This window comes from Haliotis cracherodii, unplaced genomic scaffold (assembly GCF_022045235.1).
Source record: "Haliotis cracherodii isolate W230 unplaced genomic scaffold, xgHalCrac1.p SCAF_13, whole genome shotgun sequence".
Lineage (NCBI taxonomy): Eukaryota > Metazoa > Mollusca > Gastropoda > Lepetellida > Haliotidae > Haliotis > Haliotis cracherodii.
In genome coordinates this window covers 21,348,662-21,365,873 of record NW_027266268.1, presented here as the reverse complement: position 1 = coordinate 21,365,873, position 17,212 = coordinate 21,348,662, and the positions used below count along the sequence as shown (strand labels likewise).

At 39.0% G+C, this 17,212-nt stretch overlaps 1 protein-coding gene across 2 annotated transcripts; it reads right to left on the bottom strand.

The window, feature by feature from the left end:
- Positions 1 to 7,511: 7,511 nt before the first annotated feature.
- On the bottom strand, positions 7,512 to 15,467 carry LOC139459751 (calmodulin-4-like). 2 transcript variants are annotated; one of them, XM_071241411.1, is made up of 7 exons: positions 15,378 to 15,467; positions 13,271 to 13,324; positions 12,598 to 12,728; positions 10,887 to 11,039; positions 9,275 to 9,321; positions 8,021 to 8,060; positions 7,512 to 7,615 (listed from the first exon to the last, which is right to left on the bottom strand). In XM_071241411.1, exons 1-7 carry the CDS (start codon positions 15,410 to 15,412, stop codon positions 7,587 to 7,589), a joined length of 489 nt encoding a protein of 162 aa, XP_071097512.1. In that variant the 5' UTR covers positions 15,413 to 15,467; the 3' UTR covers positions 7,512 to 7,586. The 2 variants fall into 2 exon arrangements, with proteins under 2 accessions (XP_071097512.1, XP_071097514.1); XM_071241413.1 differs by lacking the exon at positions 15,378 to 15,467 and adding an exon at positions 14,274 to 14,332.
- Between the last annotated feature and the right edge of the window lie 1,745 nt (positions 15,468 to 17,212).

Below are 17,212 nucleotides of genomic sequence, written 5' to 3'. Positions count from 1 at the left end.
CAGAGTTTACTACCAGGTATCGTCTTCTTCCAGTAACCAGTGTCTATTCCTGCACTAAAGCTGAAATTTGCTATAAATAATCCTATATCTGCTCTTTTTCATATTTTAAGACGACGGTACCGTCAGTATCGCAGAATATACCAACGAATACAAGACGGTAAGAAAGCGCTTGATAACATTTTGAACCAAAACTATCAAGTGTAAAGACTGGAATTAATAACCTTTACAGGTTTGTGTGATGCACATTTTGGTTTCATTCAGTTTGGTTATATAACAACATCATCAGTTCAAAACTAATGCAGCCCAAGTGACAACTGTATGGTCAACCAACCAATCACGCAATAAATGCATGCGTGATCACTGATTCAACAGTTTGAGAAGTCATGCGAAGGACATCTGCAAAAGTCAAAAATCATCAAATAAGCAATATCAGACAAATCAGTAGATATGTTCGATATATGAACATACCATCTGCACGCCAGCAACAGATGGTGGCGAGACCACCCCGAACAACAACGTATGGACACAGGACTTTAGCCGTTCTGGCGCTGCACTATGGAATAAGTGTCATTAGATCCTAGGATATCAGCAGCGTGCAATCACCTCTCAAGATTATCTACTTCAAAAGAGTATATGCCTAAGCTCTTTTGAGTAAGGACTATCTGGATAAGATCTACATCGATAACTGAATTTAAGATTATGCTATATTGTACTATGTCCTGGACGCAGGTATGTTTTCTTATTCAGATTTACAATGCAGTGATGAAAGTCTTTCAACATATCATCGGCTGTGAGTAGATATGAGAGTTAAAACGGACAACAACAAAAAACATTGATTCGACCACACAAGGGATTAATCTCTGTAATTCTTGACACGGTACACCTAGGGGGCGGGGGGGGGGGGGGGGGGGGGGGGAGGTAGAATCACACACTAACTTAATCAACAGCATACACCAAGATGAAGGAAAGCCTAAACAGGTTCTCTTTCCTTTAAGCCTTTTGAGTACAAGTCTCAATGTAGCCATTCATCCAATCAAGCTGAGGTCAACTCGTCAAGAATTTGGAGGATTCGATATCAATACACTGATATGAATCCTAAACTTGAGTCACTAATTTCACTTGTTCACTTGACTTTCACTTAATAAAAACGCAATCTGGCGAAAATGTGTGATATTTACACACTCCAAAAGCAGAAACGCACAGGTTGATGTTTAGTACATTTATTGTACCTACTAAAGTCGATATATTTATTGTATTATCATAGATACAAATGAAATTTGGGAGCTCGATAGTCACATTTCGACGTTGTACAAAGGCATTGGAAACTATGCATTGTCATGTCACATAAGGCCACAAAGTGGCGCTGAACCCACTATCTCTTGTGACCACACCGGGCAGCAATCACGGCTCTGCATCTCCTCGGCACTGACTGGATAAGTGTACGAATTCTGTCCTGCGGAATTTTGTGCCATTCTTCTTGGAACGTGTTGGCCAGTTATGGGAGCGTCTGCAACGTTTTCTGATGTTGACGTACACGTCGATCGAGTTCATCCCAGAGATTTTCGATTGGGTTCAGATCTGGAGATCTCGACGGCCAGGGCAAAAGGTTGATGTTGGCATTATGAAGGTAGTCTACTACGAAACAGCTCCCTATGACGGTCAATCATTGGAAGAAGGTGAGGTTGAAGAATTCGATTCATGTAGCGATTTGCTGTCAAGTCAAGTCAGATCGCTTTGTGTAGGATGTTCCCACCGAATTTGTCGAAATCAATTGCACAATGTGGGGCAAAACGCTCATTTCGACGACGATATACACGTTGTCTTCCATCTCGCCGGTGAAGACGAATTCGTAAATCATCGCTTAACCACACTCGTCTCCAGTTTCTGAAATTCCAAAGCTGTAAGGTATGGCACCAACGCAAGCGTTGCTGTCGATGGATCTGTTGCAAAACACGGACGTTAACTGGTCTTCTGGGTCGGATTCCAGACTCGCGAGGATGGTTCCTGACATCCTCCTCAAACCAGGGATGCGTCCTGCAGTCTCCGTAGCTGTGGCATTGCGATGAAGTAGGGGTGGAACAGTCGAATGGAGCGATCCTATGCAGAGGTGGTAAGTCTTGGTCGGCCGGTTCCTGGAATGTCTGCAGTTGAATTGAACTGTGTGAACAAAGGCGGATAAAATGGTGCTGTGGTGGACGTTTAAGTGGCGTGCAACAGAAGACTGATCGGCAGCGCTGAGCATTTTCGAACTTGAAATGAAAAATGTTGACAATTGAATGATATATTATTGGCTTACGCTTGCATTTTTACAGCCACTACCTAGAGTTACGAATGCCATAACTTGCACGTGCATTTTGCTTTTCTGTTTTCCCCATGACATTTCTGAACAAGTGTGAAAACAATGCCTCCAACATTTTCCAATAACATATATCCAATTTATATACCGATTGTTTTGTGTGGTGAGGTTCAATAAACTGTGCATACTACCTGTGCGTTTCGTTTTTGCAGAGTGTATATCAATGTTGCTTGACATAAAATCATATACTAACTTCTATCAACCATAAAAGACACTTGATACAAAATGAACGGTTCTGCTGTACAATCCATATGCGGAGGAGTCTGTCTAAATGCATTATAAAGTGAAATCATCACTACCCCATTGCTGCCCGAGATATAGCGTAACGGAATAAACCGATCGGATCTACAATGTAAGTGGGTTAAGAATGTCTGTGCTCAACTTATGTGTTGTGTGTTTTGTCAACAGAGGCACATGTACATTCAACCAGAGCTGCTTCCACCTGAATCAACCTGTGGAGTGACTTCAGTTTGTACTTAACGATCCCCAAATAAAGAGAAATAAAGACTGTACAAAATACAACTGTGTTTTGTAATATCACTAGAGGATGAGAATTATCTTCAACACCGTTATGACAGCTTGAAATAAGAAGAAAGCCTTCAATAATGCACGTCTGAGACGTTTCCAGCTTCAAGGAAACCCAGGTTTAGTCAGTATCTCCGGTAGATATTCAGTGTGATTTCCGTTGGCCAATATGGCAGTGTGTTTTGACACATTACTTGAAGGGTGAAGACTCGAGTTTGAAATATTATACAATACCCAAAGCGTGTTTGTCATAAATTTGGCTGAAGTGAGAATCAGGTGGGTTCGGCATGTAATATGACTATTTGTGAGGCATCGCACACCAACTGTTCATTACTCATGTAATCAGCCGAGCCAGTGATTGACAGCATAAGCACTGATCTACACAACTGGAATATGAAGACATGAGTCAACCAAGGCACTGTTCTACACTATACAACAAAACAAATGTACTAGTTGAAGTCTTTATTCCGCACCGGAGGTTGGGTTATCCTGAACCCATTTGCGCACAGCAGGAGTTAGGTGGATAGCTGTTGGCATACAAATTAGTGTGAACAGAATTGTCAAAGTATTCAACCGATCATTCCCTAACGCTGATCTGGTCAAAAATGCCAGTTTTAGATGATTAATGATGTTTACGTTAATTTGATGTTTGGTTGTTTGTAAAAGAAAATAACGGAATATTTGAGCGACCAAACACAATTGAAAAGAGCAGCAGATGAAAACATTATTAATCTTATAAATTAAAAAAAATATTTTCTAGAATGTCCTTCAATTGGCTATTTTAGGAGAGCAGCTGTTGATGCGGGGATAGCTGTTGGCATACAAAATAGTGTAAACAGAATTGTCAAGGTATGCATGAACCAAGCATCTCCTAACCCTGATATGGTCAATGATGTCATTTTAGGTTGATATATGCTGTATACATTCAGCTTAATTTGAAGTTTGGTTGTTTGTAAAAGAGAATACGAAATATTTAGAGACTTGAGGCGTAACTCCGGCGTGACGAGCTAACGCGTTTACCACTAGGCTACCTCACCGCGCCATAAATGTTAAAGCATAACAAAACCCTGATGAAGTCGGGTAAGAACCGTTCCCATGTAACCTGTGCTGGTTGTAAGAGTCAACTTAATGGATCGGTTGGTCAAGCTGTGACTTGGTTCATTGTGTGTCATCGTACCCGACAGCGTGTAATGGATTGGCTATTCAGGTTATGGTAGAAACATTCGTCATATAACTTTCCGATATTTGAACCTGCAAATTCTTGGATTGGATCGATACGATATTATGTCACATCTCACAGTTGTGTAAACCAATGTGATCTGAATAAAACGCTATGATATTTTGCAAACAAATCGAACTACAAAGTAGTCATTAAAACGCTTGTTAATTCAAACAAATAATCGGCAATACCTTCTTGGTTTCACGAGACATGAAATCACAGACAAGCGAGTATGAACCTTCTTCGTGTATATGTAAATATATGTACATGTATTTGTGATAAGGGGCGGTCGGGTAGCCTAGTGGTTAAAGCGTTCGCTCGTCACGCTGAAGACCCGGGTTCGATTCCCGACATGGGTACAATGTGTGAAGCCCTTGTCTGGTGTCCCCCGCCGTGATAATGCTGGAATATTGCTAAAAGCGGCGTAAAACCACACTCATTCACTTCAAATTGACAATGGCTATTACACCAAGTAACCTACCCAGCATTTAACAGCTTTGTGAATATCAATTATCATTATTGTCAGAATTGTCAGAAGTATTACTGTGCTGACGCTCTTGGCAGGTGCGCTCGGTTTTTTCCAACATAAGTGTTTGCATGTTGTGTCTCCTGAAGGAATTCAGTTGTGTCATCCTAATAAAAGAGCAAAACTCTTACCATGTTCAACTATCTCAGCCAAATACAGGTGTATCATGCGCATGTGTTTTGTGAATCACTGTCAAATAGTGATGACCACAGGTGTTTTATGAATCACTATCAAATAGTGATGACACCAGCTGTTTTATGAATAACTATCAAATAGTGATGACACCAGCTGTTTTATGAATCACTATCAAAAAGTGATGACACCGGGTGTTTTATGAATCACTATCAAATGGTGATGACACCAGGTGTTTTATGAATCACTATCAAATAGTGATGACACCGGGTGTCTTATGAATCACTATCAAATAGTGATGACACCAGGTGTTTTATGAATCACTATCAAATAGTGATGACACCAGCTGTTTTATGAATCACTATCAAATAGTGATGACACCGGGGTTTTATGAATCACTATCAAATAGTGATGACACCGGGTGTCTTATGAATCACTATCAAATAGTGATGACACCAGGTGTTTTATGAATCACTATCAAATAGTGATGACACCAGCTGTTTTATGAATCACTATCAAATAGTGATGACACCGGGGTTTTATGAATCACTATCAAATAGTGATGATACCACGTGTTTGCGGAAAGATAAGAGTGTCATGCCCGAACAGGTGGTACCTGTCACAAACACACGCAAGGCAAGTCAATTGTTCACCTGACTGAAACCACATGGGAACATATGGTATAAGACAAATGCCCTCCACTCCACATGTCAAACACAAAACATTTTCAAAGCTTTACTGGGGCCGTGAATTTTGTGACCTTGATGTTCGCCTCCTGTTGAAGATGTTTGTCTACTTTCCACTTTCAGCACCCGACCCGGAGCTACGACAACCCCGTAATTTCTGGTGTCCCCCGACTCGATATTGCTGCGATATTGCTAAAAGCGGCGTAAAACCATACTCACTCACTCCGTACATACTTGCTATCATCATCACTTCCTTCAACACAGTCGACGCGGACAACAACGGTCAGTTGACGTTTCCGAGTTCTACAAAGTCTTTGATGAATACGATACTGACCGTGAGTGAAGTTCTTAACCATATGAACTTTTTTTAAACCTATTAAATACCATTTATCCTTTACAAAGTGCATCACGCATATTGAAACATATAGACATGTTTGGCATTACAGGGATATTGTTGTTATAATGGTGAATATGTAGACAAACTGAAAACAACTTTTCTGTTCTGAGCTTTCTCGAGGACGGAATGCCACGGATACAGCGGACTAACGTGATAGATCCGATTGCTCATTGAAGCCATGCATTACGGAAATGTCCTGTGTGAAACATTTTGCAAAGCTGGAGATCTAAAGTCCTTAATATAAGCATGACAGTGCTGGAGATATATTCGTTATTGACATAATCAAGTCCAATAGCTTTGTTGTTTTTGAGTCATCGCTGTGGCTATTTCCGATGAGGTTATACGTTGATTCAGAGTGCTATATCTGGAGTTTAGATCAATAGCTTTGTTGTTTTTGAGTCATAGCTGTGGCTATTTCCGATGAAGTTAGTCAGAGCTGTATATCTGGAGTTTAGATTAATGTTGATATCATTTATATCTGGCTCGTTTTCATTGTCTTCATTCTTCCAAATTAAAAGAGTTCTTGTGAAGGCGATCCCATTTAACTGGAGCAGTTTCATGTGTTCAGCTCGCATTGGTTACCCCATTTTATTCTGAGCAGTTTTAATCTTGTTATATCTGGCTTTATAATATTTTCAGTTTCGGTTTTACAACCTTTACCAAATCATGGTGTGATTGTCTTCACATTTATTAAGAATGTTGGTGGTAGCTATATTCAGGGTAAGTGAGATTGAAGAGTGAGCGTCTGAGAATAAAGAGTCGATTCAAAAACCACAGGAACTCGATGATAGCATGTATAGCATAATATATTCGTATAGAAAAAAATTCACACCCCTCTATATACATCTTGGTTGTTATTCAAGATTTGGCACTCGGTTCGAATCACAGCTCGATATCGCATGAAATATAAATGTCACTTGGTTCCACCTATCGCTCCTTGTTAAACAATCCATGGGCTACACAATCGTGTTCATCGGTGGTCACCTCACCTCGTATTTATTTCAAAACAACCATCAAATCTCCACCCTAATCTTCGCCGCCGAGGTAAACAAGAAAAAGGTGGCCGGAAATTACGGCGCTACACGGGTTTGAACTCAGCAACCTTGACACATTACGTGAAGTTTGATAAGCCATGTTGGAAAAATCGCCCAATACCCAAAGCGTTTCTGTCGTAATCTTAGCTGGAAAGAGCTTCGAGTGGGAAAGACATGTAATTGACTCTATTTCTGTGGTATCGCACACCAACTGCGTGGTTCATTACTCATGTTATCAACCACTGGTTTTCATTATCCGGGCTCGATGGTTTACGGGCTGAGGGGAACTATCACCGGAATATTAGAGTCCACTCTTTGCAATGAATTCATTTACTCTCTCCCTCTCAGCTTTTTTCCCATCGTAGTGGCTGTGGTCTGTAAATAGTCGAAGATGGACCAGACAATTCAGTGATTAACAGCATAACCACGGACCAACACAATATGGATACGATGACATACACCAACCAAGTCAGTGATTTGAACCACCTGAACCCCTTTGCCGCCTCTTAACAACAAGCATGGGTTCCTGAACAGTAATTCTAGCCTGGGTCTTCAAGGGGATGTCAATGAACATCAAACGTTTGTCTGACGAGGATCATGGTAAATGCTGCTCTACACCATACAACAAAACAAATGTACTAGTAGAAGCCTTTATTCCGCACCGGATGTTGGGTTATCCTGACGCATGAACCCATTTGCCCACAGCAGGATTCAGGTGGATGCTGTTGATGCGGGGATAGCTGTTGGCATACAAATTAGTGTGAATTGTCCAGATATGTTTGAACCAAGCATTCCCTAACCCTTATATGGACAAGAATTTCAGTTTTAGATTGATTAATGTTGTATACGTTCATGTTAATTTTGGTGTTAGTGAAAGATATCCAGAAAATACTTGAGGGACATTCCAGATACAATTGAAAGGAGCGTCAGATAAAAACACAGATAAAGCAGAATTTTTTTTATGAATTTAAAATATTTTTTTTTAAGTGTCCTTTTATTGGTGAGTTTATTTGTTTCATACCCTGAGGATGAATAATATTTTCCAGCATTTGCAGGAACTCATTGCTATTTTTCAAAAGAATCAATGACTACAACGTTGGGTGGACTCTTCGTTGTGCGTCAGAGTAATCTCTGGCATTACTTACTTTGTCCTTGAGACAGTTCTTTAAATAGTTCATTGGCAATCTGAATAAAAAAAAACAAAGAAAAGGGCAATACGAACTAAACGGTGTGTTTCACAACCTGGTGAGTGAGTTGATATTTAACGTCACATCGGCAATTCTGCAGCCATATCGTGTTTCACAACCTAATTTTGCCTATGAGTTATATGTCCATAAGTCAATTACTTGCTAAATCCTACACTGTTCAACTGATACACGTTTCGAGGCCACACCATAACCCTCCTCGTGAGTTTTACCAAATTGTAAACTTTGTCGCCTCGAGCTATCCATACACCTTAGTAATTAATTCCTATTTCCACCACCACCAATACTACAATTTCATGAGAAAAGATGGCCCTGTCGGGAAAGGCACCACCACAATCCGGCATGCAAGAAATCTATGTTTCCAGATTCACCCTAATTATCATTCTTGGTCTGGCAGTTCCACACTTCTAACAGTTGGTTTCATCAAACAAAATGTGTATGGCCTATATCAGTCCGGGCATTCCATTCTCTGTATTCTGACGCGTCATGATATAAATGTATCGCTAATGTTACATGTGGTGTTAAACCAAACTCGTGATCACACACTCGAAAACTAATTTTCTGTACAATAATTGCTAGTTAATATGGAACTCTTTGGCGGACTTTACGCGGAAAAATGCAAATAGTTCATTTCTTGAGAAACCCAACTGAAAACAGCATGCTAAACGAGGAAGATCATCAATGTGTGAAAAGATAAACACCGGGTGTTTTATATGAACATCGGCCGAAACCAAACTCACACACCTTAAAGCTAATATTTTGTGAAAGAATTGCAAGCTTATATTGTATTCGTTGGCGGTCTTCTCCGGAGATAATACGAATAGTTCATTATATATTTGAGAAACACAAATTTGAGAATAGCTTGCTAAACGCGAAAGATCATACGTGCAAATGCACATGAAAATATACACACTGGGTGTCTTCAACGAATATCGGTCAAACATTTATCTAGATTAACTCATAAAGAATATATAGTTTGTTTGTCAACACACAATCAGCCAAATCAGTGAAACGTTATGGACATTTTGTTTTGAGGCATGAGATTGTTTTGTCTTGAAGAAGTCAAACAATTTTCTTTCAACCACATCATCCAACATGTTCATCGAACGATTTATGTGGGTGGCAAAACCTGAGAACAATTTAATTTGTTCAATCATTTTCGGCAACAAATTAAGTTTTTAAAAAGAAACTTACCTTCTTATATTCGCGGGTAAATTCTTCAAAAGTAATAACACCGTTGTCTGAAAATAGGAATACTGAATTTTAAATACACAGTTACTGGAGTATGTTAAATAATAAGTATGCATTCGTTGATTATATTTCTTCTTATTGCTTGAGTCACACCTCATGGGCCCTCGGTAGGGTGGTCTAACTTTGGTTGTTGGCGATCAATTTTCGTTTCGTTGTCTGAACCTGGGGTGCGTTGCAAAGCGCCAATCGCTTGCAAGCGATGTACAGCGATTCGCCTAACAACAGTGCGCTAACTTTACGCCGCTTGCAAGCGAAACAATCGCTGGCTGAGGTCGCTTCGTTGTCAAACCAAAATGGCGGCTGACTTTGACAGCGGAAGAAGAAATTCTTGACTGGATCAGCGAGGAAATGAGCAAAGGCAGCCATCACCCTGTCATCCTCGGTCGGATGCACATCTTCAAAGTAGTCATAAACTTGATCAGCTCGTCATCGAGCCTCTTCTATTACGTTCTTCATTAAGTCAAGGCAACCAAGCGGTTGCAGACCCCGGGGTGAGCGAGTAAGTTGCTTTCTCTAAGCGATTGGTGGCTTGCAACGCGCCCATGGTTTGAACTTCACCAACTGGTGTTAAGTAAATACGTGACATATACTCATCAACAAAAGTTCCTGTGACACTAATATTCTAGTGTATTTTGCAAACAAGTAAAGTACGGTTTTCAATATTGATTTGGTAAAAAACATAACTTTGCATTAAATCTTAATCAATGTCACAGGATTTCTTGTTGTTCAGTTTCTTAATTGTGATTAAACTGTTCTTTGACAAGTGTTTGAAAAAATAATATTAATCTAAATTTGTTCGCGTCACAATATGGCTCAGTCCCTATGGGTAGTCTGTGAGAGTGAGTCACTCTTTGAACAATATCATACCCCTTTCACAGCACAGCATAATTGATCCGCTTGGTGTCCAATGACAGTTAAGCTGTTAATGCAGAAGCTCATTGAAGGCTATTTCTAGACGGCCACCGCGATCTTTACATACCTTAATGTATTTTCATTCAGACACCACTGACTAAGGTGTTGTGCAATTGTACAGTTGAATCTGCTTTCAACAGATATTTCTTTTGATTATTGAAAAAAGTTTTGTCGATCTTTCTTATCAATTTCACTGTTACCTTGACCTAATATCTAGGTCACTCGTGAACTTAGACATACTAAATCTATTATTCCTGACATATCCGCGTGGTTCAAAAACAAGCACAAAAGGTGGGAGCACAGATGGACCAGTTTTCAAAAATTCAGTGTGAAGAGTTACTTCCCTTTGGACACGCCAGCGACTTATGATTGTGGGTTTGAATCCAGGTTCGTCCTGATTATGTTTCGAGGTGTGTCGGCACCATACCAAATGTAAACGTTGGAGACCTGCATCATTTCTGGCTTTCCTGACGCGCCGTGTCTGGAATAATGTTAAAAGCAGCAACAAACCCAACTCACTCACTCACTCAAAAACAAAGTTAGGCGGGTGTCGTCTTCTCATGAAACCTAAAAGCATCGCATTTACATACATCTGCTTCTGTAAATACAGTCACAATGAATTTGACTCTAGATATATACTTACTGTTTGTGTCATAAATCCTGAAGATCCCGTTCGTCTCTGTTCGGCTGAAGCTGTTGTCGTGGTTCTTATCAAGGAATTTGAATACTGCCCGAGCAATGGTTGCTGTGACATTTGTGCTCTGAATGTACTCTTGGATTGACATCTCATGGTCATCTATGTGCAAACAACATACACCTTGAAGAGCGGATGGTCCGAACAAGAATGGATCAGTCTCTATGTAAGTTTAATGTCATGTAAATAATGTATCAAATATCCTAAAACAAACAAACAGAAACCCACAAAAAATAACAGGCTTGTCGCAAATTATTATTCATATATTTTTCAGTATTTTTATTTAATCAATACAAATATAAAAACATGCTGATATGATTTTAATATTACCTTGTGTGAAAAAGAAATGCTAATTTATTGTTTGGTTGGTTGGTCGGTTTATTTGTTGTTTTACGCCGCACTCAGCAATATTCAGCTATATGACGGCGGTCTAAAAATAATCTGGACCAGACAATCCAGTGACTGACATCACGAGCATCGATCCACGCAATTGGGATCGATGACATGCCTAAACCAAGTCAGCGAGCCTGACCATCCGATCCCGTTAGTCGCCTCTTACGACAAGCTTAGTCGTCGTTAATTTATTAATAAGTCCGATATTGTCCATCCTTATGATCGAGATAAACAAGGGAGGCAACAGAGATTTGTTCCAGTTGGGGATTCCCATGACAAGTAGTTCCGTTTACAAATCGTGTAAACGTCAAAAGGTTACGTTTACACTTTATAACACTATTACACTTTTTGAAGTTTCTTTAAACGTGAACATGTCATGTGAGTAGCAAATAACCAATCACATCACCGGAAATGCCTAGAATTTTAAAATACGAACTTACATTATAATTTGTCGCAGAAAACATGATTTTATGCGTCTTGTGTTCGGTTTTATTCCCCCTAAAAACCTAACGAGTGACGCATAAAGGCCATGCACACCGAGTGTTCCTGCTACAACGAATTTATCTTACCGAAATGTTTCAATATGACATTGTAAAAGAATCCAAATTGATAGAAAACAGCTGTTCAATTGAGCTGAGGTTAATCTGAACTATGTCACGTGACTTTCACTAACTCGGAAAATGCGTGCGGCATTTTGCATAAAAGCGGGGTGTTTGGGATTTATTTTGCCTATCAGAAATTCACATGGATTCTGACTTGTTCGTGGTGGTGGTGTATATATTCGCCCACTGAGAAATATATTCCCCTACAAGGCGCGATACATCTTTAGTGTTAAGATCACGTGGACCAATCAGATCTCATCATTCTGACATGGAGGTATGATAACGCTGTTTATTTACCTCCATTATTTATATTCTTGTAATTTTAGTTTGCTCTGGGTTATTCCGTACATTTTGAGTAAGGGAGTGAGTCGGATCCAACAACGCTTTTAACAGTATATATCACGGCGTGTCAGCTTAATGTGGGAGGAAAGACCCAAGTGATGCACGGTTATGGTGCTGACAAACCTAGAAACATAATTGATGCAAACCGGGATTCGAACCCACAATCATAGGTTTTGCATGTCCAAGGGCCGCAACTCTGCACAGAGAATCGCGGCGCCTTAGACGACTGGGCTACCCGTGTCCCCTCGTACATTTTGAAAGGTAACTAATGAATAACAATTGTTCCTCTTATTTATTTATTTTCACTCACTAAACTCACTCACGGTTGGTGTCGAACGTGTCAAAGAGGGCATAAAACTCTGAAAGTTCCAAATGGCCGTTTTTGTTCAAGTCGAAGGAGTTGAAGGAAGTAGTCATGGCAGCAGTCAGATCTGGCATGGTGGGTAGTGGAGTGCTGAAAGATGAAACTGACACCATCAGCAGCAGGTGGGAAAGAAAAATATGTTTTAAAGTAAAAGATTACTTGTTTCACTAAGGCACTAAGGCTGAATATGTATCTCAGGTGGGTAGTAGTAGTAGTAGTAGTAGTAGTAGTAGTAGTAGTAGTAGTGAGTGAGTATGGTTTTACGCCGCTTTTAGCAATATTCCAGCAATATCACGGCGGGGGAAGTAGTAGTAGTAGTAGTAGTAGTAGTTTGTGTGTTGTGGTCTGGTCTGGTCTGTAAATAATCGACTGGTTAAAACGTTCGCTCGTCACGCTGAAGACCCGTTTTCGATTGCCGACATAGGTACAGTGTGTGAAGCCTATTTCTGGTGTTCCTCGTCGTGATATTGCTGGAATTTTACCAAAAGCGGCGTAAAACCATACTCATTCACTGTGTTGAGATATTCTGGGGAATAAACAATAAGAATACTTGTGCCGAATGTTGTTAATTTAAAAGTTAACTCGTCTAAGGATGACACCACGAGCAGAGACAGAAGAAGTGCAATACTTACGCTGGAGCACCTAGCGCACTGGCCACGACCGTCAGAAGAATAATACCCAGCATTCTGAATGAAAGAATACCTATAAGTTTAGGGACAATCGCGGACACGGATCACATGTATTTTCATCGGCATAAACGTTCCTAGAAATGAATGAGTACAGAAAATTCACATCTTCACACATATCAATAATTGAGTTTGCTTGCTTTATAATTTTTATAGATCAAAATATAAAATGCAGCAAAGGGGGTTTGGGTGATCCTCGCACAGTCAGACTGGTTAGACTAATCATTAGCTCAGGGCCCTACACGCAGCCCAGACAGCGAATGTGACTTCTCCCAGGAAGCACCCAGAATTTTTCGGAGAATGTGAAAAGTCCCCAACACTGCAGCCTTCTGCATTACCCATTATCGTGGCAGCAAACCCGGCTACTTCCCCAATGTCAGTCAACAGACTGGGACCGAGAACAATGAGGAGCAGGACAACTTGGTACTTGGGATGCAAGTGTGACATTTCGAAAGCGAGGTTCGCATATTTGCCATGTTTTCCTGAATCTTGTCAATCACATTGGTGTCAAGAGGGACAGAAAATTCAATAATATGAATGATTTCATCGGATTTATCAAAAAGGACGAGATTGCCAGTGGTCGTTCAGATAGCCTCTCCTTGAAAAACTGAGTCAGGGCCGATTTTATATGGCACTTCACTTGGTTAACACTCATTTCTGAACCGTCCAGCAGTACTGAACCATCAACAAAATCAATACTGACATTGAGATTATGTCCGACATCCTTGGCACGAAAACTGTCGAATACCTTGTTTTTATCATGTTTCACAAGAGGAGCATCAGACAAATAAATGTGTGCAAAAGTGCACAAAAGTGCACAAAACAATTTTATTATTATTATTATCATTATTGTATCTTATTATGTGTCTACTCATTCTTGAGATATATTTGAGCATGATGACAAGGTAATGCAGTACGTTAAAAGGTAAATAGATCCATATGTACTTACATATATATTCAGAGACTGTCTTCAAGAAACTAGAATGATGTCAACCCCTTGGAGACATTATATAGGTATGATTTTGATAAGAGAGTTATTTTAAGATCGGAGGTGATCAAATTGGCACGAAGTTGACATGAGGTCATGAAAGACTTTGCACAGTCCAAAATACTTCACCTATGTCAAAGCGACCTGAAACTAATAGTCCGTGCGACACCAACCAGTGGTCATCTTCCAGACCATCATCACATCACACACCACAGGGGCACGAAGACATTGATCTGTAATGTTTGTACGGTGTAATTTGCATGTATTCTACCAAAGTGTAATGGCCAGGGACTATATTTGCCAAAAGGTACCAGTTGTTACTTTTTTTAGATATAATTGTTGCTCTTGACTCCCGTAAGTAAAATTCTAAAACGGTTTCATGCTGAAACCGGTTTATTTCTGATGCATTTAAGGTAACGCCACATTTCTTCGAAAAGTGTATCCTTCTTCCTTTAAGACAAACGAAAGAACTGTCAACTATACATGGTTAATGCTATTGTTAAAATGATCAAATAATCCTTTTGTGACGTTATGATCAATTATTGACGGATAATTTTTCCACAATGTTGCAATGTGAGGTCACATTGCTTCAGCTGATAAATCAGCAACGAGAATCGATAAAATACATTTGTAAGCATTGGGAAGTTATGACATTCGATCGTTCTACCTTTAATATAATATTAAATATTATAATAATATGACATTATGAATGTCGCAACAAATCTAAATGTTTTCTTTCACACGACGCTGTTATGGGACAGTGAGATAAGATTACATTATAACTAGCTGTTGACTGCTGTTTATATACGAGCGTGGCATCCAAAAACTCATCTCCACAGGAACTCGATGATAGCGTGTATAGCATAATATATTCGTATAGAAAAAAATCACAACCCTCTATATGCATAGAGACAACAGCCATCTTGGTTCTTATTCAAGATTTCGCACTCGGTTCGAATCACAGCTCGATATCGCATGAAATATAAATGTCACTTATTTCTACCTATCGCTCCTTGCTAAACAATTCATGGGCTACACAATCGTCTTCATTTGTGGTCACATTACCTCGTACTTATTTCTAAAAAGCCATCGGATATCATCTCTATGCTTCCATACGAAAACGTATACAAGAAAAAGGTGGACGGAAGTTACGTCACTACACGGACTGAATGCAGCAAACGTTTCTCATTGGTTGAAATAAAAAATAGTAGATCATAATATTAGCACGTGCTGAAGGGTGGGAAATTCAAAACTGTCAATAAGAAGTCTGCTTGCAGAAATATTATTATGCTTTAGTTTCCTTGTCAACCACTGAGAAAATATCTTGGTAAGAACCACTTCCCAAAAATAATAACTATGAAATTATTATTAATTCATTGTATTGTAAAAGTGCAAAGGACAGTGGATGATGAACAAGACATCTAGCAAAAAATTACTGTAGTATTTGTACTGAGATTTACAAAAATGCACATACATATATCAATTTTGGGAGGGCAACAGTTTTCAATGTCATTAAATATCCAGTAATTATCATTATTTAAAGCAAAAATTAATGATTTAATGAATCACATATGTTTCTATTGGAAATATTCAAATATTTGGGACTAGTCACATAGTATATGTTTATTTCATTAGTGTAGTGTAAAACTAGTGTACCAAAAATGATGACTTTACCTGATTAAGTGATTAATTTGTTAAGCTGAACACCGATGCTTTTCCTTTTTTGGTGACCCTCTTCTAAAAGTAAATCACATGAACTTATACTTACCATCAGAAAATACATTTACATGAAACATCTATTTCTCAGTACAAAAAGCCACTCCAGAGTACACAAAGTATAAATAATTAATAGCAAAAAAAATATACTAAAATCTGAAATATAAGACATGACACTTTCCAGTACTGAACATAAATACTAAACCCTACATTAAGGATAGAAATCACTAGGAAATGTAGGTATCATTTTCTTTTCACATTTTCCACTTTGTATGTATCTAGACAGATAAGCATGTATTAATGCCCACTTTTTATTCTTTAAAGGTAACATGAGAATTTACACTGAGGATGACAAAAATACCAGCTGATCAAATTGTGAATTATTTTGTTGATATATTTGGAGAATCCACAGATGCATTACTAATGCTTTTCCAAAAGTGAAAAAAATACGCAGAAGGACTCAAGGTGACTGGACCCAAAAATCAACATTTCATCAGGGAATAAGAGAAAGACTTGACATTGATAAATGTTCACAAGTGAAAGAATTTAATTCAAATCTTCCACCTGGTTACTTTATTTTCAATACTCTGGAAAATAACACTACAGTTGGTAAGCCTACAGGACTTTCATGTAATGGAAATTCCCTTTATTTGTAAATTACCTTTGGAAATAACAGTATTGAGATAAGTCTTGGTGGGAAATCAATTACAGAGGAATGTGGATTACAGAAACACCAGTCCATACATTCTGTGTTTACACTCCTAGATACGATTAGATTTTGTAATGGCATACCAAGTGAGGAAGTTCAAACAGATGACAAGGAAAACATTACTTTGCAAAAAAACTGTAAAATGAATATGTTGCTTATTTAAGCTCTTGCAGAAAGAAATAGTGTCTTTCACATCACATAAGTCACCAAAAGCTTGTCCAAACTGCAAAAAGTAAACGAGGCCAACTCCAAATGATGGCACTGACATTGCCATGATTACAGGCCTGGTAAAGAGACCTGAGACTGTAACAATTCCAGACTCCATTGAGGTAGATTTGCTCACAGTATCACCAGAGTCACAACCACATAAACATGATAAAGGCAAGGATCAAGTATTGTTATTGCTGAGGAACAAGGCACCATATCTTAGTGAGAGTCAAATTGAGCTCATTTATTCACAGCTTTCAAACTCTAA